Source organism: Vulpes lagopus, chromosome 1 (genome assembly GCF_018345385.1).
Source record: "Vulpes lagopus strain Blue_001 chromosome 1, ASM1834538v1, whole genome shotgun sequence".
Taxonomy (NCBI): Eukaryota; Metazoa; Chordata; class Mammalia; order Carnivora; family Canidae; genus Vulpes; species Vulpes lagopus.
This window is the reverse complement of record NC_054824.1, coordinates 38,428,520-38,455,510: the sequence shown is the minus strand read 5'-3', so window position 1 is coordinate 38,455,510 and position 26,991 is coordinate 38,428,520. Positions and strand designations below refer to the sequence as shown.

General features: G+C 31.5%; 1 protein-coding gene across 27 annotated transcripts in view; it reads left to right on the top strand.

The window, feature by feature from the left end:
* Positions 1–26,991, top strand: part of RIMS1 (regulating synaptic membrane exocytosis 1) — a 477,727-nt gene that overhangs the window by 318,536 nt on the left and 132,200 nt on the right. For 9 of the 27 annotated variants that reach the window (XM_041766444.1, XM_041766347.1, XM_041766300.1 and 6 more), the window contains exons 10-20: positions 650–773; positions 4,318–4,364; positions 6,990–7,102; positions 9,041–9,171; positions 9,948–10,119; positions 10,247–10,400; positions 11,455–11,526; positions 15,967–16,123; positions 16,852–16,977; positions 18,597–18,659; positions 23,019–23,108. In XM_041766444.1, the coding sequence (XP_041622378.1) occupies positions 650–773; positions 4,318–4,364; positions 6,990–7,102; positions 9,041–9,171; positions 9,948–10,119; positions 10,247–10,400; positions 11,455–11,526; positions 15,967–16,123; positions 16,852–16,977; positions 18,597–18,659; positions 23,019–23,108 (1,249 nt within the window). Of the gene's footprint in view, positions 1–649; positions 774–4,317; positions 4,365–6,989; positions 7,103–9,040; positions 9,172–9,947; positions 10,120–10,246; positions 10,401–11,454; positions 11,527–15,966; positions 16,124–16,851; positions 16,978–18,596; positions 18,660–22,051; positions 22,130–23,018; positions 23,109–26,991 lie in introns of all 27 variants that reach the window. The other 18 variants (XM_041766452.1, XM_041766353.1, XM_041766434.1 and 15 more) reach the window with 5 other exon arrangements.

The window sequence follows — 26,991 nt, the reverse complement described above, 5'->3', positions numbered from 1 at the left end:
AGTGGGTTAACTGTCATGCAACAGTTTTACATCTGCTTGCTTTGTAACTTTGCCATAGCTACCTGCGTTGCCCTATGGGTATGAATTCAGATCTTTTCATGCATTTTTATTCTGTTGTGTGTCTGGTGAAGACAATGAAGCATGACTTATAATTGGAAAATTCATGCAAATAAATGTTAATTGCTACTTCAACCAAAAACAAAGCAGGATTTATGCAGAGTTCAATAAGAATCTTTCACATATAGAGCTGCCTGCATTTATTATATGTAGGACATGCTGCTAATTATTATTTTTTTAATGTTTCCAAATAAGCTGTGCTAATTCCATCCCATAGCATGAGATTATTTTTATATTATTTCTGGTATATATCAAAGATAAAGGTAGTTTTGTATTGTACTGTTTCCTGTGACCAGTAATATTCTATGGGGGAAAGAAAAGGAAAAAAGAAAGAAAGAAAGAAGAAAAGGAAAAAGTGTTTAGAAGAACCATTTAGCTGACATTTTATGTCAATTAATTTGCTTTTGAGAGCAGAGCCTAGACAATTAAACTATTTGTATATGTTTTGCATTTCTTTGTTAAAAAAGAGAAAAGATAAGAAAAATAAACAGAATATATAAGGTAAAAAAATACCCTTTTTTTTAAATTCAAGGGGATGAAGTTCTAGAATGGAATGGTAAACCCCTGCCGGGAGCTACAAATGAAGAAGTTTACAACATTATTTTAGAATCAAAATCAGAACCTCAAGTTGAAATTATTGTTTCAAGGCCTATTGGGTAAGGCTAAAAAAACTTACTTCTTAAGTTTAGTAAATTACATGTATTAGCAGGGTTTTAAAAAGAAGTTTATACATTCATACAGTACATGTTAACATGGATAGTTTTTTCTTCAATTATGGGCATACATTTTAGATTTTTAAAATTTCTTAATTTTTTAAACTTGAATACTGAATTTTCTTCACTACATTTTAGAAGCTCCACAATTTATCACTTGTAATATCAAAAAATATTGATATGTATTTTTCAAAAGTGAAAAATAAACTAAAAATATCTTCTTTTAAGGCAGAACTATTATTTTTAGTAATTTTAATTTAATGAGTAGTATTTCCTTGAAGGGAGTCACTAACAAACTTGTCTTCTTATATTTAAAATACTAATTGTTTCATGTCTACATGAACTTTTTATTATTTTACTAAGAATAGAATATTTTTTTCTTTATTTTTACCCATGGGTAGTACCGACTTTTAAAGTTAAGCAAATGTGAAATATTTTTACTTTTTAGTTGGTCATAATAATCGGTATAGTATTTTTTAAACTTAAATTTTTAGCATAATCTAATTATCTACAGCCAGTGGGATATTTTTCATATTTGTGCATAGAGTTCGCCACATCATTAGCTTTTCCTCACTAACTCACAAAGTCCAGATACTCTTTTTACTGGTCTGTAATTTTTTGGAAGTCATTTTAAATTGTCTCATTATAGTTGGGTTGATATTTAAATATATTTTTGGAAATAATTTCCTTTTACCCCCTTTTATCTAAAATATTGTAGAGCCATTAGTTCAAGACTTTTTATGTTGAAAAAGTAGTAGCCTTAAATTTTTGTTGTCCTCATGTATTATATATGCCAATGCAAAACATACAAGAAAATATAATTATCCTAGTTTCCAAAGGACTGAAAATGTATGATCATATATTCCAAAGAATAATATTAATATATATAAACTCTAAAATAGAAGCAAGATTATAAACAACTTTAAGTGGTGACTATTAAGAGTAAACATTGAAGACATTTGCAAAAGAATGGTACATTTCCATGCAGATTTTTTAAAAATAGCAACACTATATAATTTATGCTAGTTTTACATGATATGTGTTCTAGTGCTAAGGTAAATATGAGGCTGGAAAAGAGGTAAGTAAATTGGAAAATGAATCAAAAGTATAAAAAAAATTAAAATCAAGCACTGTACACATTGCCAAATACTTTCCGATATGTAGAGATTTAAAAGTTTAAAAAAAAATTTAAAAGCCAAAATATGGATTGATGGTAACTTTAAAAAAAAAATTAACAGGCAATTAAAGTGGACTGGAGTAACATTTTCATTATTTTTACTTTTGTTTGAAAATAATTTAAAAAATAATAATCTGTATAACCAAACCTTAAATTGTCATGGATTATGGAATTTAAAGAAACATAGAATGCAAAGATTATATTTAAATAGAAATCAAATCTGACATCAACTCTCCAGTTAATAGAGAAATTATTAGGATCGTAGAAGAGTAATTCTAGCTAAATTTAATAATTATGTTTAATGTAATTCTATGACTAATTTAAAGAAGAAAATAATATTTATCCTTAGTTTAATGGGATAGCAATCCCACAAATCATTCCAAATATAACTTACATGCACATTGATCAAATGGACTAAGAAACATTAGCCCTCTTGAAGTATTGATCAATTTTACTAACCTACCAATATAATATTCTTGGCATTTATGCTTATAATTGGTATCAGAACTGTTCTGTCACCTTACTTGTGAGTAGGATGAGTAGAAGTAATTAAGAAGGCTTGTTTGTAAATGTGGAAATTTGTGCTCGAAAATATTACTGAAGCAATAAACATTAATAAATTTTGATTCAAAATTACTTCAAATTTTTTTTTACTTCTCCGTAGTCTATCTTTCACAGACACATAAAATCCAAAGCTTGTACCTGGTTTTAATTACAGATTCTGATTTCCATAATTGACTTTGAGAGTGGTTTTCAAAGTTGTACTATCTAAAAAATTATGGCTGCTAGTTTTCTTTTTTTTTTTTTTAAGATTTCATTTATTTATTCATTAGATACAGAGAGAGAGAGAGGCAGAAACATAGGCAGAGGGAGAAGCAGAGTCCTTGCAGGGAGCCCAATGCAGAACTTGATCCCAGGACCCTGGGATCACACCTGGAGCAGAAGGTAGATGCTCAACCACTGAGCCACCCAGGCATCCTTGCTTCTAGATTTTTTTTAAAAAATTATTTTTATTTGCCTAGATAAATTTAGAAGAAGGTAATGGGAGATAAATAGTTGGTTTCTTGTGGTTAGGTATTACATATTAAGCTCCTGATTATAATATGAAATACTTATTTTATACAAATCAGTAGTTATATAGAAATATACAAGAAAATATATTTATAAAATATACAATACAGATTGTATTATCTTTGTAAGAAGTATAATATAGGTGGTTTTGCACTTTGCACAAAAAAGTAAAAATGAAGAGTCGGAAAATAGAGAAAACTGCTTTTGGTTCTGTTCCCCACCAAAAGTGCAAAGAAAAATCAAAGTGACGTTAGGTCACAGGTAAGTGGTTAGAAATTCTTAAATAATATTCCAATGTTATTCTAATAATTCTCTTGCTCCTAGCTAACTCCAGTCTGCTTTAATATGTCATGTTAATACTTGCATATTGTTAATCTCCTTAAATTGATACAAACTATCTTTCAAAAACCAGAAGTAAAGTAGTTCTATGCAGTACATTTCCCAAACCAAACTGGTCCAGGGTTAAGGTCACAGTGGATAATGGATTAAACTGAGGTTATAAACATTTATTCAGAGTAATTTGTGAGTGTGACAGGAATGGGTGTTCTCACAAGTCACTTTCTAATCATACAGTAAATGGCCATATATTTAGCTAACTTCAGTATAGAGATATAAATCTCTATATAGGGTTATATATGTGTATATAAATTATATATTCACATATATAAAATATTTTAGCTTTTTTGTTGCAAGCTTGAACCATTTTTAATTTCTAAAGCAATTCATCCTTTTCATTTTATTAACTTTGCCCATGATATTCACCATATTATTTTATCAAGAAATGTTTTCATCCCTTTCATTCAGTAAACTCTTTCAGATGTGTTTGTAAAGCATATTACTGATTTGTAAAATATGTGTCATTTTGATTTTCTCAAATTGAAATAAAATATTATCTTTAACATTTTTTATTTCCAAAACCTGCTGTTTTGGTAGTAAAAATATTGTGGCAATTTTAGCCACAATATTAGTCTGATTGTTGTCATGTTGAAGTGTTTTGCTGTTAAATATATAAAAAGTTATTTTTACTGCAATTTGTGTGTGTGTGTGTGTGTGTGTGTGTGTGTGTGATGTTTGACATTCATGCACATTAGTAATTCCCTTGATAGTAACTCCTGTCCATTTCCACACCTGTAAAGACCCAAAAGGATTCTTCACACCACTGAAATAAAATGTGGTTGTGATAGCCTCAGGCAGGGTAATTTATCTAATGGGATTTTCACCATCCCCTATTTCTTTTAGTGACATTCCACGGATTCCTGAGAGCTCCCATCCTCCACTGGAGTCCAGTGAGTAGAAGTTTTATTTGTTACTTTAATATGTACTGAATGAAATTGAAGAATAAAGATTTAGCACTTATTTTAGTTATTGGATATAAATGAATTGGTATTACTATACTAAGTTATCTCCAATGGTATCAGAAGTTGGCAACTATGACAATCACTGGAAACCCAAAGTTCTATTTTAAGATTTTTCTTTTCCTACTCTTTCTTTTCTTTTCTTTTTTTTTTCTTTCTTTCTTGTGGTTTTTGTTTTGTTTTTTTTTTTTTTTTTTTTGTTTTTTTTTTTTTTTTGATGGGTATACAAAAACCTTAACTGGCAGTACCTTCTGCATCATAACAGTCAGGACTCTTACAGAGCTCAATTAATATACCAATATTAGTTTTGTTTGCTATACATAAAAATCAACTGTGATACTGGATTATTCAGTCTGATACAATCAATTAGCTCAGTCTCATAAGCTAACTTCCAGTGAAGGAAACAAGCATGTTAGATAATTTAAAAAGAGCATAACATGATAAGCACTGGGTACTCTATGTAGGTGACTTCTACTCCAGAAACCAACATTGCACTGTATATTAACTACCTAAATTTAAATTAAAGTAATAGTAATAAATTTTTTTAAATAAAATAGAAACAATTAAAAAAAAAAAACTAAAACAACCTATAACAGTGTCAGATATGATTGTGGAAATGAGTGGGTGGAGTAGAAGTGAAGTCAGTGGAGTAGAGGTGAAGTTCAACAGAGGGGGGTCAGGGGACAGTGAGGCTCAATGGTTGAATTATATACATGGCCGTTAAAGACACTCCAGGTAATAGAAAATGATAATGTATGCCTTGGAGTCTAGACAGTAATGAGATTTTCAGTGAGAATGTGGAAGTAATGAAGTGATGTGGATATTTACTCTGCAACAGATTGGCATTAAATTCATAATACCTTGGGCTTGATGATCAAGTGTTATTATGTAACCCATTTTATGGAAATACAGATACAAAGTGATTTAAGAGGAAAACATGTGATCGTGGCTATAAGGAGGTAGAAAAATGTGGGTGGGATAGAAAAGGAATGGAAAATTAGCTTAGTATATCAAATGCATACCTGCTAGAGATGAGTCCATATTTGGTTTTGAGCTTTCTGATAATCAACACATAGAGGAAAATTGGACCAATTGCCTCATTTATAGTTAACAGTATTTAAAAATAAACTTCTGTATTAAAAACAAACTGATTATTAGAAGCAACAGTGTTCCTGTATTAAGACCTAGGGGAAAAAATTATCTTAAGGATACCTGATAAAAGAAACATAGTTACAAAGAATTTTATAAAAATCTTTTTTGAAGTCTTTGGAGGGCACAGAGTGATGCTATGTGGCTTAACTTAGACTTAATTTGTTTGTATAAAAAAAAAAATGTGTGGATGACACACCCTCAGGCAATGCTCCATAAGTGTTTTATCAATAAAGCTAAATTTTAAATGGCTGTGGGTTCAAGATACTTGCCAGGATAATAGCATTCTATAAACATTCTTTACCATGGATTGTGTCAGGGTATATTTTAACAGTGATCTGAGAAGAGAAAACTCTTACTTTAAAAAGAGGAGAGAAAAGCCACACTGAGTGGCTAGGTGGACTGCCAGCCTCCTCTACATGAAGGTGAAATGGGTCACTTGTGAATCACTGGAGAAAGCATTCTCAGACATTCAGGAGGTTCATTCTTAAGATCAAAACTGAGATAGACGGGCGGGGGTGCCAGGGTGGCTCAGTAGGTTGAACGTCTGACTCTCGGTTTTGGTTTCAGCTCAGGTCATGATCTCAGGGTCATGAGATCAAGTGTGAATTGCTGAAAATTTTCTCCCTCTCCTTTTCCTTCTGCCCCTCCCCCACCCTGTGTGCACGCACACTCTCTCAAAATAAATAAATAAATCTTTAAAAAAATAAACAAATTGAAATAGATGGTAAATCATATTTAAAAAAGCAATGAGTTCTAGGCTTAGATGTGGCTCATAAATTATATGTTTATTCATTTTAATTTCAGCAAGGATATTCATAATGGATGATTCTTTAGCCAAGATAATTAAAATAACAGACACCATCTTTTTTTTTTTTGATATTTTATTTATTTATTCATGAGAGACACACAGAGAGGGGCAGAAACATAGGGAGAGGGAAAAGCAGGCTCCCTGCCAGAAGCTTGATGTGGGACTCAATCCCAGACCCCAGTATCATGCCCTGAGCCTAAAACAGATGCTCAACCACTGAGCCACCCATTCATCCCCAGGCACCATATTTTTTATCACTAAAGCATGAAGTCTTTATACCTATATGTGACGTTATGCCAGAACCTAAACTGTACAGATCCCCCCTCCGAAATATAGAAAGACAATATAAATTGGAGCGAATAAGTACAATATTTAATTATATCATTTCAGATACCTTTAAAATAGGAAATTAACCATAGAAAACAATATGATCACTTTCTGTAACTATCCAATTGAAAGTAGATTCTACTCTTACTGATGGTATTGAAATATGGTTTTATACAAATAATAGGTGCATTTAACATTTCATAAAAAATATTTATTATCACACATGTAAATGTGTTACTAAAAATTACTTATATTTTTTCTCATTTTAGGTTCAAGTTCCTTTGAGTCTCAGAAGATGGAAAGGCCTTCCATTTCTGTTATTTCTCCAACAAGTCCTGGAGCTCTAAAAGATGCCCCACAAGTCTTGCCAGGACAACTTTCTGTGTGTATTTTTCATACATGTTGGAAACGATTAGTCTTTTCTCATTGTTCTGAGTCTGTCCTTAAAAAAATGAAGGACATTTATCTCTCAATGTCCCCCAAAATTTGAAGTCTGTCCTCCAAATATATATCATATATTTAACACCATAATCTATTTCACAATTTGCATATATTTATTAAATTATTAGATTAGTCTCTGTTCATATATTTATTTTGAAATATTTATTTAGTACCTCTAATGTACCCAGATGTTATAAACATTCAATGATAAATGACAATGTAAGTAAATAAAATGTCCATTATGTTTTGTGTGCTATAAAAGTTTCTATTTTTTTGATTTGAAGTATTTGATTAGACATAAAAACTCAGAAGGTCATGGCTCCACCTACTTAATAACCTTATGAATCTGGAGCCTGAAAAAAAATTTTTTTAATACTCTTTTTAACTTGTTGAGTCATTGGATGAAACGCTTCATTTCTGATATCACTCTGGAAAAGCTACAGTTTTTCTTTCCGTTGCTTTATATATGATGTGGGGAAAGCCAAAGAAAAGAAACTATGGCGAACTATTATGAAATGCCACATCTATGTAGATTATGGTAGAATAGAGGACATTTATATTTGTAACTAAAAGAAAACTTGCTTCAAAACTGTCCTGTAAATAGTTTACTTTTTCTTCTTTGGTAGTATGTGGATTTCTGTAGTCTGTTTCTGCTGCTCTACTCTTGGCATTTAGTTAAACAAAGAAGGTAACTGTAAGCTTACTGTTATTTTTAAAACCATTCTTGGTTTTAACTTCTATTTTTAGTAAATTGAATATCTTTGTATAGTCCTTTCTGTTTATTTTATCTGCCCTGCCATTTGTGTGTGTGTATGTGTGTGTGTGTGTGTTTGTGTGATAGAGAGAGAGAGAATCTCTCATATACTCCACCAATATTTTAGGAGGGATAAAAATCTGTTTTGGTTTTATGAAAAACACATCTCTGTTATTAACAGAGAACAGAGATATGGATTCATATGGATTCAGGTTTGAACCTTTACTCTGCCCTGCACTATGAAAGACCAATCCTATGTTAAATTACGTTACTTTCTATAATGACTTTGGAATATGTTCCAATATATTCCCATTAGACAACTTCACTCATAGTTTTTACTCAGCCATAAAACCAAAGTTAACTTCTAGATTAAAAAAAAAAGTCATGTTAACATTATTCACTGCCAGCACAAATACTATAATGACCACTAACATTCTGGTTTTTAGGAGTTTGATGGTATTTCAGTCTGCCTTTGTCCCATTTTTTTTTTTAATTCGAACTATGAAATCTTAGTAGAAATGTCATTATTTGGTCTTCACTTAGTTGAAGATATGTAATGCATCTTTCCTACCTTCCTTGTTCTGTTCCCTTTCTCTCATGAAAATTAACTTGTAATAGGTTAATTATAAAAATTAAATGAGAAAAAAAAACGGAAAACAACAGTATCTGGTGTTAAGGAGGCTCACAGTAAATGTTTCCTCCTCTTTACCAAATCACTTGTGTAAACTGCCTATTTATTAAACTTCATTTCAACACATATGGTAATATAAAATACATTTAGCCACACTAAAATCATTAAGTCATTTATAAACACCAAACACTGGCACTTAGCACTTAAAGATAAGGATAATTATTTTAATATTCTTCCCTTACTTTTAATAAAATTTTTATCAGTTTTATTTTCATAACATGGTGTAACACTATAGGCTTGCCCATCATTAAGTCAAACACATAAATAGAAAATTTTGTCAAGTTATAAATGGTTATGCTTTCAAGTTGGTATTCTTTTCAGAAATAATATAATTGTTATTTAAAAGTTCTTCAAAAATAGGTTTAGTATGTTTTTTTGCAGAATTATAATACCTCATGACTATTACAAATAATTCCTTTCTTCATTGATCTTAGGTGAAGCTGTGGTATGATAAAGTGGGACACCAGCTGATTGTAAATGTTCTGCAAGCAACAGATTTACCTACTAGAGTAGATGGGCGTCCCAGGAATCCCTACGTGAAAATGTATTTTCTTCCAGATAGAAGGTAGTGAATAATTTTAGAAAAAATATGCAAAAATTATTACTAATAGAAAAGGTACGATATCATCTCCTGGGATATAGTTTTGTTTTTTTTAAAGCCATATTAAGGGGCCGCCCCGGTGGCTCAGCAGTTTAACGCTGCCTTTAGCCCAGGGCCAGATCCTGAAGACCCAGGATCTAGTCCCACATCGGGCTCCCTGCATTGGAGCCTGCTTCTCCCTCTACCTGTGTCTGTGTCTCTGCCTCTCTCTCTCTCTCTCTCCCTGGCTCTCATGAATAAATAAAATCTTAAAAAAATAAAAAATAAAGCCTTATTAAGGTAAAACTGGTATACCAGAAATTGCATGTAATTAATGTGTACATTTTGATGAGTTTGAACATATGCATACACCTGTAATATAGTTTTAAAATATAATAAAATATTCTCTATGAGAGAATAACTATGTTCTCCCTAAAAAAAACCCCTCAAGCTTTGTATTTTTAAAAAAATAATGTACCAATTTAAAATTTCTTCATTACCTTGTTTATACATCACTTAGACATGAATAACTATACATCACTTAGAATATACCTTTCTGTATATGCCTGTTATAACTATTGCTATCATTGTAGTTAAAATTAGAGTAGTGTTAAACCCTACAGTCTTTTTAGGCTTTTATATTAAAAATTTTGAGTTAAAAAGAATAAAAAATCCCAGTAGCAGTATTACATGTCACTACAGTAGGTGGCAGCAGATTCTTCATTTTGCTTTTTCATTTACAAAACATACTTATTTTTCAGTGATAAAAGCAAAAGGAGGACCAAAACAGTAAAGAAAGTCCTAGAACCAAAATGGAATCAAACATTTGTCTATTCACATGTACATCGTAGAGATTTTAGAGAACGGATGTTAGAAATAACTGTGTGGGATCAACCAAGAGTACAAGAAGAAGAGAGTGAATTTCTTGGAGAGGTGACGTATATTGTAAAGATTCAAGCCAAATGCTTATTGAAGTTTCTGTGATATGTATTAATTGTGATTGATTTTATATTCTGTTTTGGGCAAGACCCTTGATTTAATTTAAGAACTGCCCTTTCAGATCCTCATAGAATTGGAGACAGCACTTTTAGATGATGAACCACATTGGTATAAACTTCAGACACATGATGAATCCTCACTACCTCTGCCTCAGCCATCACCATTCATGCCAAGGCGACACATTCATGGAGAAAGCTCTAGCAAAAAACTACAAAGTAGGTTAAAGTTATTTTTAGTTACCAGAATTAGTTATGTTGTATTGATCAAATTAGAGATTGACATCCAAGATATTTTTTAAATGTTTATTAGAGATCAAAATGTTGGAAAATGATTTGTCTATATAAAGTGACTTGGCAAAACTATTTTCTACATTTCTCTAATGAAAGGTATGTGATTCCAGAGGCTCCAGTTAAAAAACTCTGAATTATCATTCTTTGCTCAGTACTGATTGAATTGATTGGTTGATTAATTGATGGGTTGCCATATATATAAGATTCTTGATAACTTTATAGTTCCTCAGTATTTTTAGTATTATTATTAATAAGAGACTTTTAAAAAACCCATTGTAAAGTATGTTTGTTGTTACTTATCTGGTGATTGAGTAAAACAGTGTCCTTTTCTGCCTATGTCCATTAAATTTTGAGTTATGACTAATCAACTGAAACTTAGAAGCTTCATTTTGGTAATCTAGAACCAACTTGTTTTTCTCTTATAATTGAATATTTCATGTTAGTGCCTCTCTGATCAGAGAATCATGTTCTCAGAGTTAATGTTTAATGCAGTATAATGACTAATTTTGAAGGATAAGCATAAATATTTTATAAAGGCCATGATGTCCTTTTTAACATATGAGCTCAGTAGAGCTCCAGCCAAGAAAGTCTTTCAGCCTTCCCACTCAGCCCCATACTCCCACCCTTCCTCTTGGTGGAGGAGGGCACCTAATTGGGTAGAAAATAATGTATATACTTTGCTACAGACTTTTAGCATAATATATGAATTAAAGAATAATTTGAAAAGTCAAAATCTTATTATATAAAATCTCCTTCATTCTATGTCTTAAGTGACTAAAAGGAGATACTGAGAAAATGTTATCTTTGGAGAAAAAACAGGTTTTAAAAAATCGTCTCAGCGTTAACTTTGTGTTATTCTTGTTCAAAAGTGTTTAGTAGTAACGTAATTAGCTTTTTTAAAAAAAGAATTTTGACCATGTCCTTTACATTTCATAAACCAAAAAACACAGAGGTATCTGTTTGCCTTACTGTTGTGCAGGATCTCAGCGAATCAGTGATAGTGACATCTCAGATTATGAGGTTGATGATGGTATTGGAGTAGTTCCTCCAGGTGCGTGGGTGAAGAGCATGGCTCTGCTTCACTGTGCTTCTTATGCTTGTTTTCACTGTCAATTTCCAGACTTATTTGGGATACTGAACTGGAGATTTATAGGACAGAGAAATCAGTATTATATTATTCCATGGTGACTTGTGTTCCAAATTATTAAGAAAGTTTGAATGGGCTAGTAACTATATATTAACTGTCCCACTTACTTAATTTACTCAGGTTCTATCTTAGAAGCTAAGATGGCTAGCTAGGTTGAAATCATTATTTCATAATGCTCTGAGCATAAGTAAAAATACAAATTTCGTTTTGAAAGAATATGTTAATTTTCTCAAAAATTCCATTCTCCTATGTTTTATATTGTATGTCTATGATTTTTCCTTCCTCCATTTCTCAAAATAATGTAGCCTTCCATGGAATATACTGAGAAAGATGCATGGCAGGGTTTAAGATTGCATGTGGCATGGCTTAAATTTTAATGCTTTTGTGATGTGTTTATCACTTATTATACCTAGAATGTGTATGTATGTATTAAAATAAGGAAATGCTTTAGAAAGATTCAATATTCATTTAAGTCAACATCTTTTTGTCACTGTAAAAGTTAGTAAAATTTTTGTGGCATTATGTGATTCAAATCTATGTTTTTCACCTGACTCTTGTCAGAAAGTGAGTAAAACTAAGTTGTAAAGGCTTATTTTCCTGTGCTATTTTCTTGACTTACTAATAAAAAGTAAGGAAATGTCAAATAACAAGTAAAGAGAATATCTTGGAATGCATAATTATGAATTATTAAAGGCATTTCTTTAGGACAGTAATGACATATGACCCCTTAATTCATGTAATTTCTCAGATGGAGATGCACTTAACTTGAAGGCAGTGATTTTGGTAAAGTCAATGGACAGATTTCACACTAGTGACTTAATTCACAGTTTGAGGAGATACATAAAACTTCTTTAAAACTAGGAGAAACTGTGGAGAGTTCTCTAAAATTAGAATTCATTTGCTTCTTATAATTCAGAGAAAATATAGTATTTAATCACTGTATGAAATTAGCAAATATTCTTAAGAGCAATAAACCTGATGCTGTGCACATCTATATTCTTAGATAATACTCTCTGACATCAGACTATAAGAGTTTTGAAAAATTTAAAATATGAAATATAAAATTTCATATTTTCTGTTTTATTTTTAAAAGTATCATAATAGACACATTCTCCTCAGAAACTTGAACATGACAGTCAATAGAATATTCATTTTTTACAAAATTGATAGTGGAAAAGTGTATATTAAATCCACTGATTCCTATTTAAATTCCTATTCAGATGATTCCTGGTAGATGAGTAATGAAGCCTTTTTAACAAGAATCTTAGCTATTAATCAGCCTTAAAATGGTCATTACCAACTCATCTAAACAGAATTTACTTCTGTGTATAGTTCTCATGTTTCATTCACCTGAAATTTCATATTTTTATATTATGAGGCAGGATAACAAACAGATGAAAGAATAAATGGCCAATTGAATAATTACTAAATTACTAAAGTCGTTTCTTCTCCTTTCCCTGAGAGATCACAGAAAGCAGCCAAAATGGGAGTTACGAACCCACTATAGTAGGAATGAAAACTAAAAACTCACTAAAAAATACTGAGTTTTAAAAATATTTATATTCTGCACTGAAATTTACCAAATCATGATTTTATAAACATATATAATCTCTTTTATAATATAGAAGCAATGCCTAAGTTGTCATTTTAAATAATACTCATTTTTATTCAGCATTTAAAAGATAATGAGGCAGGACTGTTAATAGAATATGACAAATAAATAATCAATACTATTTTATATTCTAGAGGTCTCTTCATAAATAAAAAAGGGAGATAATACAATTAATTTATATATTTAGGTATACTCTTAATTGATCCAAAATGGATATATGCTAAATTCTAAAGATACATTGGTGTGGACAACAAAATATAGCAAGTTACACAGTAATATACAATACGTTAAAAAAAAAAGGAGGAAAGATGAGTCATTGGTAAAATAAGGGCAAGCAGCAAAAATAAAATGAAGGGATAAATTAATAAACAAGCAGGTAGATAAATTTGCACATGCTTTTAGAGATCAATTATGAATTTGTTACTATGTTTCCCAATATTCAGTATGAAGAAAGATTTATTTAGATGTAGATATTAGTTCTACATTTGATTAGTATACTCTGAAATTTCTGGTTTTTTGTTTTCTGAAGACGTTCAAAAGCTTTATTTAGATGTCTTACCCCAGCTGAATCTTTATTAAACTTTCTAAGACTTTTGCTTTTCTAGGACCACAGAGTTCTCATGTTTGATGTACTTACCTTTCTCCCCTTAGGGAATGTTTTGAAAGTAGCTGAGACTTTCAAAGCTACATTTTATTAACTTTATCATAGCTTTGTTGTTATTTAAAATAAATAATTTTAGCCACTTAAGAAGAATAAAAATAAGCATATGGAGAATGCTCTTATATGGGCAAGACATGTGGTAGCCTCAATTTTTCTGACCATTACTACAAATTCAGAAAGTGAAAATACAAATAAACCCTCTTTGAGTTAACTAAAACATTAAAATGAGCATAAAGTAGCAGTTTCCTCCCACCTTTTTCTGAAGATAGAATATGTGTTATCAGCAACAAATTAAACATAATACAAAGAAAACCAAATTATTTTGAAAAGCATCAAAAAACTATGAATACAAATTAGGATAGGATAAAAAAGGATATTACTTTCTATGTAAATACAAAGAACCCATGAAAAAAATAATTTATACCCTTCTAACAGTAAGATGTCAAAGTTCTCTAAGTTATTTCATAATAATTAATTATATCAAATTATAATGTGATTTATATTGTTTATTATATACATATATTTCAAATATGAAAGTGTTATTTATATATCTTAAATATTCTTTGAAATTTTGAAATGGTGCTCCAATTCAATCTTGACCTTCCATAATTCTTGTATAACTGATACAAAATGTTATCAAGTAATAACAAATGGTAATTTGAAATGTTTAAGTAATTCAGACCTTGGATTATCTTTAAAAATAATCACCATTTTTTATAATGAGCTGTGACATAAATTCACTACGCGTAAATTTACGTGGTTTATTTCTAAACTTAACAATGACAGAGAAACTTTCCTATATGAAACTCAAAACTTTAATTACTATGATTTTTGTCACAAAATGAAATATATGAAATTATAAATTATAACATTTATTGTTATATTATTTGGTCATTATACTGAAGTTTTTAGAATGACAATGTTGGGCATCTTTGATCTCAGTATTGTTAAATTGCACTTAATGAAATGTTTAAAGGCCTTTCTTATTCATTAAGCTTAGTTAAAAGATCATACAATCACAACAAATAAATTGTTGAAGAAATTTAGTCTCCCTAATGATGATGTTTCATTGGCATATTTTAAAATAATGTAGAAATTATCAAGTAAATAAATGAAGAACAGTTCAGGATGCTCAGTTAAATTTAATGTTTCATGTACATGTATGTAGTTGTAAATATATTATTTTCCTTGGGCCACAGAATTTTTTATTTTCCTTTCCATGGCAAACAATGACCATCAGGGAAAAAAGAAACTGTTACTTGGATTCGAGGTTGGATTACTGTTTTATCTTAACTAAGAGATGATATAAACCTTTTTGTTTCAAGGGAGAATTAATTTTACAATGTACTTTTAATTGCAATTTTATTAACTATATTAACTAAGTTATGTTATCAGCACATTTGAGGAATAGTTTCAGATGTCTGACGTAGATCTGATGATTGTTTCTATAGGAGGTTTAATTTTCTCTGCATTATTGCCATAATCATCTCCATCCCTACGCTATTTTCATTTCAAAATTTTGGTATTATATACAGTTTGCAAAATTCAGTGAATATTTGTAATAGTGAAGATTTAGTACTCTTCTTTGTTAACTAAAATTGATATGATAACATTTTCATTTTCTTAATTGCAAAGCCATCTGAAATCCAATTAAAATAGTTGATCCTTTGAAAGAAAAGTTCAAATAACATTTAAAGAGATACCACATTTCTAAGCATTGATTTATCTATTAATGAGACAACACTGTCAATGAAAAAAATCACTAACTCATTCATTTTTAAATTTAAATAGTATCCCAGCTCACCATAACATCTGAGGCATCAGTTGTCATACTCATATTCAGTATTTCCATGGGTACCTTTGAACGAATCTGTAGCTTGTTTTTATGCATGTATATGTTACACTCTGTGTACGTATACTTAATAGTTTTGAGGAGAAAAGCTAATAATACTGATTGCATGGCATTTATTGTAGTAGGTCAGTGGCTGCTTTAGATATAATCTGATATTTCCACATTAATGTTTGCATTATAGAAGAGTACTGACTGATTTTTTGTGTGTACTCTTGCCAGTAGGTTATAGGTCTAGTGCTAGAGAAAGTAAATCTACAACATTAACTGTGCCAGAACAGCAAAGAACAACTCATCACCGCTCACGTTCAGTATCTCCTCACCGCGGCGATGATCAGGGAAGGCCGCGTTCACGTTTACCAAATGTGCCATTACAGAGGTAGGCTTTGAAATGGGCTTAAAGTCTCTGTCAGTAATTTTTAATTTTAATACAATGTAAGCTGCTACAAGACTGTTACATGAAATAATGGTTTGGGCAGTCAAGTTCTTTTTTCAGAATCATTTGTAGCAAAATGTCTTTTTATGCATTACTCAACCTATATCACATTCTGTTCTTGAATCTCAAGAAATTTTTTCCAGGGATTTGAAAAAGTTTATGTCCCAAGCATAGTTTTTGAATGACTATCTTGTATTCCGTTGGCTAGTTTTCTCTCCTTTTAGGAAAAACTGTATAATAATGAATAACTTGTGGAGAGAAATGGCAAAGAGGAAAAGGTTAAGAGGCAGAATGTATTTTTAAGAAATTTAGAATTTAGAATTGTCTCTTTGAAGCACTTTAAGTGCTCAAAAAAAGTATATAAAACATAAGTAATGTAGTGCTCTAATCCTGAAATATACTTCTGAAATTATAATTACTTATGCAGATGAAAATTGTGGTCCTTTTTTGACAGAGATGCAAAAGAAGATTGGAGAAATGCAGCACAGGGAAATCACTCATAGGGAATTAATACCTTTAGGTCATTGATAAAATATGTATTTGGTTACGATGCCAGAACTTTTCAAGCCATGCCTGTATTTTGCCAGTTACTGACAGATCTTCCCCATTAGTTTGCCAGCTTTGGGAAGATTATACACTTTGATCCATATGTATTTTTGTAATCATTTTAGGAGTTTAGATGAAATTCATCCAACAAGAAGGTCACGTTCTCCAACTAGACACCATGATGCCTCCCGAAGTCCAGTTGATCACAGATCCAGAGATGTGGATAGTCAGTATTTATCAGAACAAGACAGGTATTTGTTCAAATTATGATCTCAACATTTTAACTTTTTATTTGCTCCTTTTTAATATATGATAGATATCTTGGCAGAGTACATCAGAAAGTAAAAGTACTTAATTGCTCAAAAGTGAACTCTCAAGGAACAGCTGTGAGGATATTCTAATAGAAATGCGACTCTAGGAAATATTTGGCTAACATTATATTGTCATAATGTGTGCATTTTTTAATAAGTAGAAATTTATGTTTAGCCAGTTTAAAATGCATAGCTTATTGTTTCTAAATTATAGAAGGAAGCCTACAGAAGCAATTTTCAAATATTTTATATTTTGTGGGTTGCAGTCTTTGGGATGTTATTGATGTGATTACAAAATTGTATTTATGCTATTAAACAATTATGTAATTATAAAATTATGTTTTTTATGTTATTAAACAAATTTGGATACAGGTCATCTGAAAGACAATTGATGTTGCAGAGTTTCTGTGAGAAACTTTAATAATAATATTTTTATATACCTAATTTTCATAAAATGTATTTCTATAAAATGTCTATAAAGTATAAAATATTGAGATGGATTTTTTTTCATATGAACAAGTACTTCCTGGACACAATTACTAAAAATCTACATTACAGCTCTGTTGTTCTACATGCCCATTAAGACTTTGTTCTCAGACTAACCACATACTTGTATATGCCAGATCACAAGCTCAGGATCTGATTTAAGGTTTTAGAATACCCACCTTGCTGGATATCCTCTTCTGGATTTTTTAAAGTGGGAAAAACTTTCAGGAAGGAGTAGGGAAATGTTAGTGGTGCTTAATGATTGATTTTTTTTTTTTTTGCTGTATAGTCGAGAACACAGAACTCAGTAGAACTTCTTAATCCTTTATTGTCATCCTACTGTGGGAAGTGGTGTCATGACCTTCAAGAGTGGAGTCATGCTGGGTACTGAGATAAGAACTGCTTTGAGGAATAGGATTGCACACTGCTCAGCCTGAGTTGAGTTGAGTGAGGGCCACTTTGTCAACCTTCATTGGGGCCACTGTGAATTTAGGTGAGGATGGAAAAAGAGGGCTTCTTGACCAGGGCATTTAATAAAGTGAAATTCGTTTGAGTGTAGAAAAAGTACCAGTTTTAAAATAAAACAATTCTAATTGAGTATATTCATGATTGGCTAAGAAGTAACATATATGATATTGCATTTTTAGTGACTGTAAGAGCCAAGAGGACACATGCTTAGGATTCTCATTAGCATCAGAATGGCCAGATGTATAGGCCTTTCAGAAGTTTTTAAAATACCCAACTATCAGGAATTAGAAATAGATTTCTGCGTCTTATTTGGGGAAGGTTCAGTTTAGATTTGTTTTGTTTGAATATTCTGTAAAGTCACTTGGAAATACGATAGCAAATCATCAACAGCTAGGACTTTGACCATGATGTTTGTACTTTATTGTTTAAATTTTTTAAAATACTGTCATGTTTATTTTTGTTTAACCTCTCGAGCAAATATGCTAGTGCAGACAATCTGGTTTCTTCCCTTTTCACGTTTTCATCGGCATACCATTGACATATTCCATGTCACTTAATGCCTCATGATTTATCTGTTTCATCCACCACCCATCCTGTCTGTGCAGTGAGCTTCTTATGCTGCCCAGAGCAAAACGAGGACGAAGTGCAGAATGCCTACATACAACCAGGTAAATACAGGGATTTGGTAATGGTAACTGTGTGTGATGACTCTCTTTCCATTCTACTATTCTTTCTTCTTGCACATAATGGTATTATTACAAATATGTAAAATTAATTTCCCAAGTATTCAAAATTTGTTTTGTTTTTTTGGAGGCTGTGGAAAGGTTCCAAATATATTTTAATTCTAATCCAGACAGACTGCTTTTCTATTTGTATATTCAAACTCCAGAGACTGATGTGCCTCTGTGGAACTCTTTACACATTCCTAAAACTGAGGAACCGATTTCCACAATTACAATTCAAAATGCTCACTATGAGCAGCCCCACCAAGGCCCCTGGCAGCACACACACATACCTGTCTAGTCACAGGAGGTCTGATCTGTGCATGGCAGTGTTATTGTTTTCATATTATGTTTGTTTTAGCCTTTTTAATTTGCTTTTGGAACCTACTATTATTTATATTATTTGCTTTTAATAAAATCTTAATAATGGTCATTTTTTATTGGCTGAGCATCAGCTTCCTTCATGATAAAGAATGAGAATATTTGACCTTAACTTCTAAACCCTCCCTCCCTCATCCCCTCACCATTCAGAATGGTTATAATACAAAGTTTCTCATATAAGCATATAACAATATGATGCTTCTTTAAAGTTGAGAAGAAAAGGGGATGTAATATTCTACTGTAAATTGGAACTTAGAACCTGATACTTGATTTACATCTCATTACATCTTGGATTTCATATCCAAAATAAATAAATTTAACTAGTAAATCTCATAGATTATGCATAGAATGCAACCTGTAAACATTTATGCCAATTTAGAGTTAATAGAAGGTAAGGAAGTAGAAGTCTGTGAAACAAACCTACACAAAGACAAACTTTGTCAAATATTTTGGCTAATAAAAAGACAGTAGGAAAGAGCTGTAACTGTGGAACATCTACATGCAAGGACAAATGCAGAATTTACTTTGTCTTCATGGCACACGTGTTTCTGCTCAGTAATGCAAACGTGATCATGCTAATAAGAATTGTTTCAACTTCTTTTATATGTAAAATTATCCTATTGATAACTATTTCCATGTCTTCTTGTAGTGACTCAGGAAAAAAATGAGAAAATGCTAGTTTTGATTGTGAACTAGGGAAAAATATAAAATTATAAATATTATAAAAATAATCTTAAATTCTTTATAATGCTTAACTGCCCAGACTTACTATTACGTGTCTTCCTAAAAAATAGTTTGTCAATAGGAACAATGTATTTCTAAATTCAAAAATAAATAAATAAATAAATAAATAAAGTAAAATGAAATAAATTTACACCAATAGTCTAAATGGAAGAACTAAATATATTTTTTCTTTCCTGTATTCTCTACATATAAAGTTGAAATATCAAGAGATGCAAATATAATATACTGGTAATTTCATTATTTTGTACAATCTTCAAGATACATCATTTCATATTCACTTGGGGATTTTAAGAATAAAATTTGAGGATTTACTACTTTCGAGCAAACAGGGAAAATACAATTCATTGAGCACCAAGTATAGTGTTGTCATTAGTGTACTTTATCTCAATTCTCTGGCAGTAATTATATGATGTGAATGTTATTATTACCCTCATTTTACAGATGAGGAAAGGTGCTGAGAAACTTTAATAAGTAACAGAGCAAGGATTCAAAATCAGATCTATTGACATTTTCCACTAAACTAGTTTTTCCAAAATTAGATTTTGAGGAGTTGGTGCTGTGCCAGTAATAGAGTGTGAGTCAAACAGATTTTGGAAACTTGCAAAATATAGTCCCTCCCTGAAGATTTAGTATGCACATCATGTTACAGTCATCATACACTAAAGAAATATATCTCATGCTGTTTAATCCATTTTCTGACTATTTATTTTAATAATTAATACATAATATCCAATTATTATATTTATAACTGATAATGATTATAATTTGTTACACAATTAATGTCTATTTATTTAACCATTAAACCCTTTTCATAAAAATATGACCTGAAAAAGTAACGTTGTACAGAAAATGCTATATAGCTGCTTTACTATGTGTTGCATACTTTATATCTATTATCCCATTTAATTCTCTGAGACTCCTGTTAAGTGGATTTATATCCTCTCTTATATAGACGTAGGAAAAGGTCTGAATTAGCCAGGTTCATTGCCATTAAGTTGCAAAGCCAAGGTGCGAATTTAGAGCCTTCATACTATACATAAATGTTATGCTCTCTTCCATTCTGATGCACATTCTCTGCTAACCCTTGTCAAAGTGTTCCTGAATAAACCACTTTTGAATTGATTGCTTTAAAAAGTTATAGAGCAACCTGTTGCTGGAGATATTTGCCTAAGGTCAGGAGTTGAAAAGAAAACTACTGCTTGTGAAGCAGGCAGATCCTTATTTTCAGTCAAATTTGTCTTGAGTTGGTTTTCAAATATGGTGCTCTAATATATTTTTAAACTGAAGCTTTAAGAGATTTTCTTTGATTTGACCATTAGTATAAATATGAGTAAGCCAGTGGGGTGTTTGAATGTTTAGTTTGTCCTCAGCAATTGTTTATTCCCTTCCCTGTTTATTGTATTTTAACATAAGCTGAAATAGACTAGGGACTTTCATAATCAGCAGTTAAATTTGTAGAAACATTAAATTGTTAAAAAAAATAATTGATTAACTGGATCTACCTTGCCCTTGGTGTAGTTTAGACCATCCAGAATCCCTCAGAGATTTAAAATAATTCAAATAAGGTTGGGCCTTTTCCACCATTTTCTGCCAAATCAAAATTTCTATTCTAGTTTGCATCTATTGTCCATCTCATTTGCTTCCCAGTGATAAATTTTACATGTGGTTGGATTTGGATTCAGATGCCAGTAAATGGGAAAGAGTTCCTCCACTGCACTCACCTGATCTTTTGGTCTCATCTTTCTTTACTGCAGTGCCATCCCATGATGAGCTTTCTCCCTGACATGTTGGTCAGCTCTCTGCTTATTACTACAATGTCATATTTTAATTCCCAAATTACATAAATTATTTGGTTAGCACGTTTAGCTATGAGTTGTTTATTTCCACAGAAGCATATATAATATTAAGTCAGGGATTAAAGAGTAAGTCTAAATATTGATTAACTCAGAGTTTTGTTGGCAGATATTTTTCAAATTAAGGCAATTAAATTATAATTTTGAGTCTTTACCTTAATTATGAAGTCAAATGTCTATAGTTCCATATTTTAATAATTCTTATTCTACCCTTAAATAATTACTGTGGTTATTCTGATAATCAAAAGACCTGTCTTTGTTTGAACCCTAATAGGCCTCCGACATTTTTTTATGTCCCAATAAAATTTGCTTCATATATATTTTTTCTGTTTCCTGCATGTTTGTGTTGCCATGTTCCAGACATTTTGTTAGGCACTATAAAACATTACCGCCTAAGATGCCTTTGTTAGAGAACGGTTCTCACTGGAATATTTACAGGTAAGAGCCATAACAGTGAGTCCCAGTTATAAACTAATCCTGAATCCCTTGCCTACTAAACATAACAAATTCAATTTCTAATAAAGTGCTAACCTTTTCTCTTGAAAGTAATTATGCACAGAGATTCATGAGATTAATGATATCTAAAAATGACTTTAACTATATAAAACATACTAATTCCTTAATATTTCTCAAAATGAAGTCTACTTAAATATCAGAATTCTAATTGTCATGTCATTTATTTGTTTTGTTGATTTTAATTATGATAATTAATTTTATATTATTTTATTTTTGGATAATTTTAATGTGTGAAGCTCAGTTCTGCCTGCACATACCAAAACCAAGTCAGTGACTAGACAGGACTTTCCCCTGCATCATGAATGCTTTCACTCAAGAGTCTTGAGATTTACTGATGAAATATTGGTTAGGTAAGAACATTTGGAAGTCATGCCTTCCACTTCCGCCTTGTCGAGTGTCGTGAACCAAAATAGTTGAGTCGTAAATTTTTTCTCCTCCAATGTCCTTCATTTTGTTTTGGTGTGGCATCTGTTCTTGGTAACGAAGTTTTAGGCATTTTGTTTTAGTGCTTTCTGTATCCAGTTTTTTCATAAGTAGGTGTGTTGTAGTCTCATTTTTTTTTCAATCTGAGACCCTTTTAAAAAATTATGCAAACCAATTCAAGCATAATCTTTGTTTAGTTTCATTTTCTAAACAAAATTTTGCACTGCCATCCTGTCAGCTCTCTCACACCCTTATGAACTGAATCACAGTGATTCTGCATTTTATGTAAAGGGGACATTATTTTATGCTTTACTCTCTAACACGGTCTTCCTTTCTTTGTTTTCTTTGTCGTTCTCTTCTACCACTGGATGCAATGCACTGGCACTAGTGAACTGCAGCCCTCTCTTGACAGGGCTAGGAGTGCTAGTACCAACTGCTTGAGACCAGATACTAGTTTGCATTCACCAGAACGAGAAAGGTATAAAATAAAGACTTTCTTAATCTTAATTTACTATCATTTGTACTAGTGATTTTTTTTTGATCACTTTGTTTTGTTTCATGTGATTCTCACAGTTTTATTCATTCATGTTCACTTTGCTGACTGTCTCCATCTCCCCCTTCCCTTATTATACACATCTAAGTAGAGATATGTGTATATGGGTAAGCCCAGGGCTACACATACACATATTTCCATTAATGTTGTTGCAAATGGTGTTGTGTAAATTGTCACTGCTTCTGGCTGCTGCTTTTTCCCTTCTGTTGCTGTTCGGTCGTTTTATTTACACACAACTCAGGGAGCCTTCAGTATGCTGATAATGTTATAGGGCCCAGAGAGTTATCCGAAGGGGATCACTTTTCTATTAGTTCCTATTAAGCATAGGTTTAAGAGCAATCTTCCCACACACTAAAAATAAGAATTCTATTTAGGTGGGAAACTTACCTTGTAAATTTATATTCATTGCTTAGTCAACCTTCTCATTGATATAGATCAGGTTTTGCAGTAAGTTATTATTTACTTAATACAAAAAAAAGATATGTTTATCTTAGATTTTCTGATGCCTTACAAAAATAAGTGCACATTATATATACAAACACAGATAGTTTTACTTAACACTTTCAACTGATGGATTAATAAATAATTCTGATTTTAATTCAATTGTATTCAAAGTTTTTGTATTACAGTGTTTCCTAATTCTAAGCAGCTAATTTTTCCTATTATAGTGGAATTTTCTGTCCCAGTATAAAGTTGGTTATAATTGATAGTCTTGGATGTACTTGTTATTTCTTTTCAATTAGAAGTCATTCACTGGAGATTTGTTTACTACCTCTTTACAAATCTTGAAGAAAAACAGTGATGCTAATGTGCAACCCACTTCTTCTCTTCTTCAGAGTCTGCCTTAAACTTTTCTTTAGCAATCTTTTTAGTCAGAATCTATTTGTGAGGTGTTTATTTCTGGACTTAAATAATAGGTATGGGTATACACATCCATTTTTAACTGACTGCATATGATTCTACTGAGGAAATTACTTTTTATTTAGTATTCTTTTGTATTTATATATTTTGTAGTAGCAAACAGTGGAATCTAACTTATATATTATATATTTTTATATTTGTACTAGAAATTTAGGTGAAATGGCTATAGGCTCTTCTAAAATCACAGTTGAAATTGTTTTATTTTTCTCTTTTGTTATAGAATATACCTCCTCCTCAAGAAAAGAGTAAATACAAGAGTAGCAAGAAAAATTTTTTTATAGTTTTTACTTATTTTTATTTTCTTATATGTTTCCAGTTGGTATTAAAACAGAATAGAATTGCTCAATTCAGTAGAATATTCTGACTATATAACAACACCCTAACATTTTTAATATCATTTATATAGGTACTATCTACTAGAGATACAGTGCAAGCCACATGTATAATTTTTAATTTTCTGGTTGCCATATTTAAAAGGTGAAATTAATTTTAATACTTTAGCCCAGTATATATATCTGAAATATCATTCTGACATATAATCATTTAAAAACTATAGATATTTTACATTCTTTCTTCCATAATGCTTAATAGCCACTTATGGGTTGTAGCTACTATATTGGATACCACAGGTTTATTATGCTGACCTATCTAGCATGTGTTCCTTTGTTACTCTAGAGGCATAGAGTTCACAAATCTATGTATTAGTGAATTTAACCTCTTAAGTAATATTCTTAAATAACCTGTAGACAATCTGACTACAATTTTTGTACCGGTCATAGAGAAGTCTGAGTGTACTTACTTTTGGTAGAAGAAAAATATAATAGAAAGCTATATTTAGTCTATATTATTAAATAGAAATTCTCCATTAACAAATGAAAAAGGACCAAGTGGCGGGAATTGGTATGATCAATGATCTTTAATTTATGTGGTTAACTTCGTTGCCAAGAACAACATAAAGTGAGCTGAGTTTTCATCAAGAAAATTACACAAGTTGTAGATTCTTATTGGACTGGAGGATAAGGACCTCAAATGCCGTTTTGTGCCCATACCTATCAGCAGCTTTGAAGCAGAACATCACAGTATCAACAGTGGTGACTTTGTTCTCTTTGGAAAATGCATAAAGTCCCAGGGCAGAATGTTGCAGAGAGTAGGGAGAGGGAAGTTTAGAGGCTTGTCCCAGTTACTTAGTTTCTCATATTGTGACCAGAGAACTTCTTATATGAATGTCTAATTTATACACAGGACATAAAATGTTAAAGAAAATTTTTTAAACATAATTTCATATTCTTAAAATAGTGACATGTTTCCATGGCCTAATGAACTATAAAAGTTAAACAATTTACTGATTCTAAACCATTTTAATGAATGTTTGTATGCTGTTGTACCAACCCCTCCATGCCCTTTTCTGAAGTATCTTCACTAACTTGTAAAATGAATGAAGTTTTGTGTCAGTACAAAGCAGAAAATTGTCAAAGCGGACTTGATATCCAACACCATAGTTCACTAATGATTCAAAGATGAAGGGGCACCAGGCACAGATGACATATTCTTTTCTTCAGGGAGTCCCAAACCACCAGATCCATTTTTTCCTCTCTTATTAGGATGGTTTGGCCCAGGTTTTATAGTGCGTGTAGAAGCACTGTTTGCAAAGGAAGCCATTTCCATTTTTAAGTGCCTTCATTATGTATTCTGTTGAATATACAATAACAAACACAAGTATGAATTATCCCATTGCTGAATCTAGTCATGCTTCATAAATCAAATTTGGGGTTTATTTACAGTGAAAGGTTTAGAAAGACTATTTCCTACTGAAGATGTATATATTTTCACTAGCAAATATCACTGAATGTTTACAAGGAAGGCTAGTCAATGTTTTTTAACTTTTCCTCCATCTTTATTCAGGGAATGTTTCACATCATTCATTCCCCCTCGTGCCCTGTTTGGGAAGGGGTAGGTTACAGGCCTACCATTAACCTTTTCTTTCTCAGGCTTTAAAACAAATTATTATTTAAATGTTCAGACACATTTATTTTTAGAGCCATGGGAATAGTTACTTTTCTTGGATGCTTTATCTTCTTTCTTGACCTTTCATAGAAACCATAGCCTTAGTGAAGGTTTGTGAAAAGGTAGTCTCCACTTACTGCCTCCATTTTTTACCTCCTAGTAAATCCTGCAGTCTGACTTCTCCTTACCATGGCTCTATCATAGTACTGAAATTCCTCCAAGAACTACACTGGCTCCCTATATCAGCGTCTTACAACATTTTGTATTAACCACCCTGTCACTTGAACCTCTCCCCTCTTCAGTACCCTCTACAGATTTTCTTTCTTGTACTTTGTTTATGACAGTCTCCTCTTGCAGGCTTCACTTCCTTCCCACTCCACAAAGATAAGTGTCTTTCCTACTTCCATCTTCAGTTTTCTTTTGCCCCACTCATTCTACCCCTGAAATTGTACTTCTATCAAAAATTTGCATCCCAATACATATGAAGACAATGCTCCACTATAATTGACCAGGCCAGAACTTTCCCTTGAGTATTAGCTAGGTCTGAATTTCTAAACAATTGCCATTTCTGTACACCAGAGTGTCTAAATTAAATTCATTATGTCGGTTTATATCCCATTATAGCAAAAGACTTTCTTTTCCTAAATTTTCCTTTTATTAGATAGCTTTGACATATAACCAGACACATTATCTGGAAACATTTTTCCTGGTCCTTCACATTAAGGAGTCAGTAAATCCTATTAATTCTCTTTTGAGAATCTCCCAAACAGATTTCTTACCTTGATTGTGTTGAATTATATTATAGCCCTTCCCTTGTCACTCTTGCCCCATTAGTTTTTTCATGACCTTTATTAATAGTTTTTATTCCTTTTTGTCTCATTTT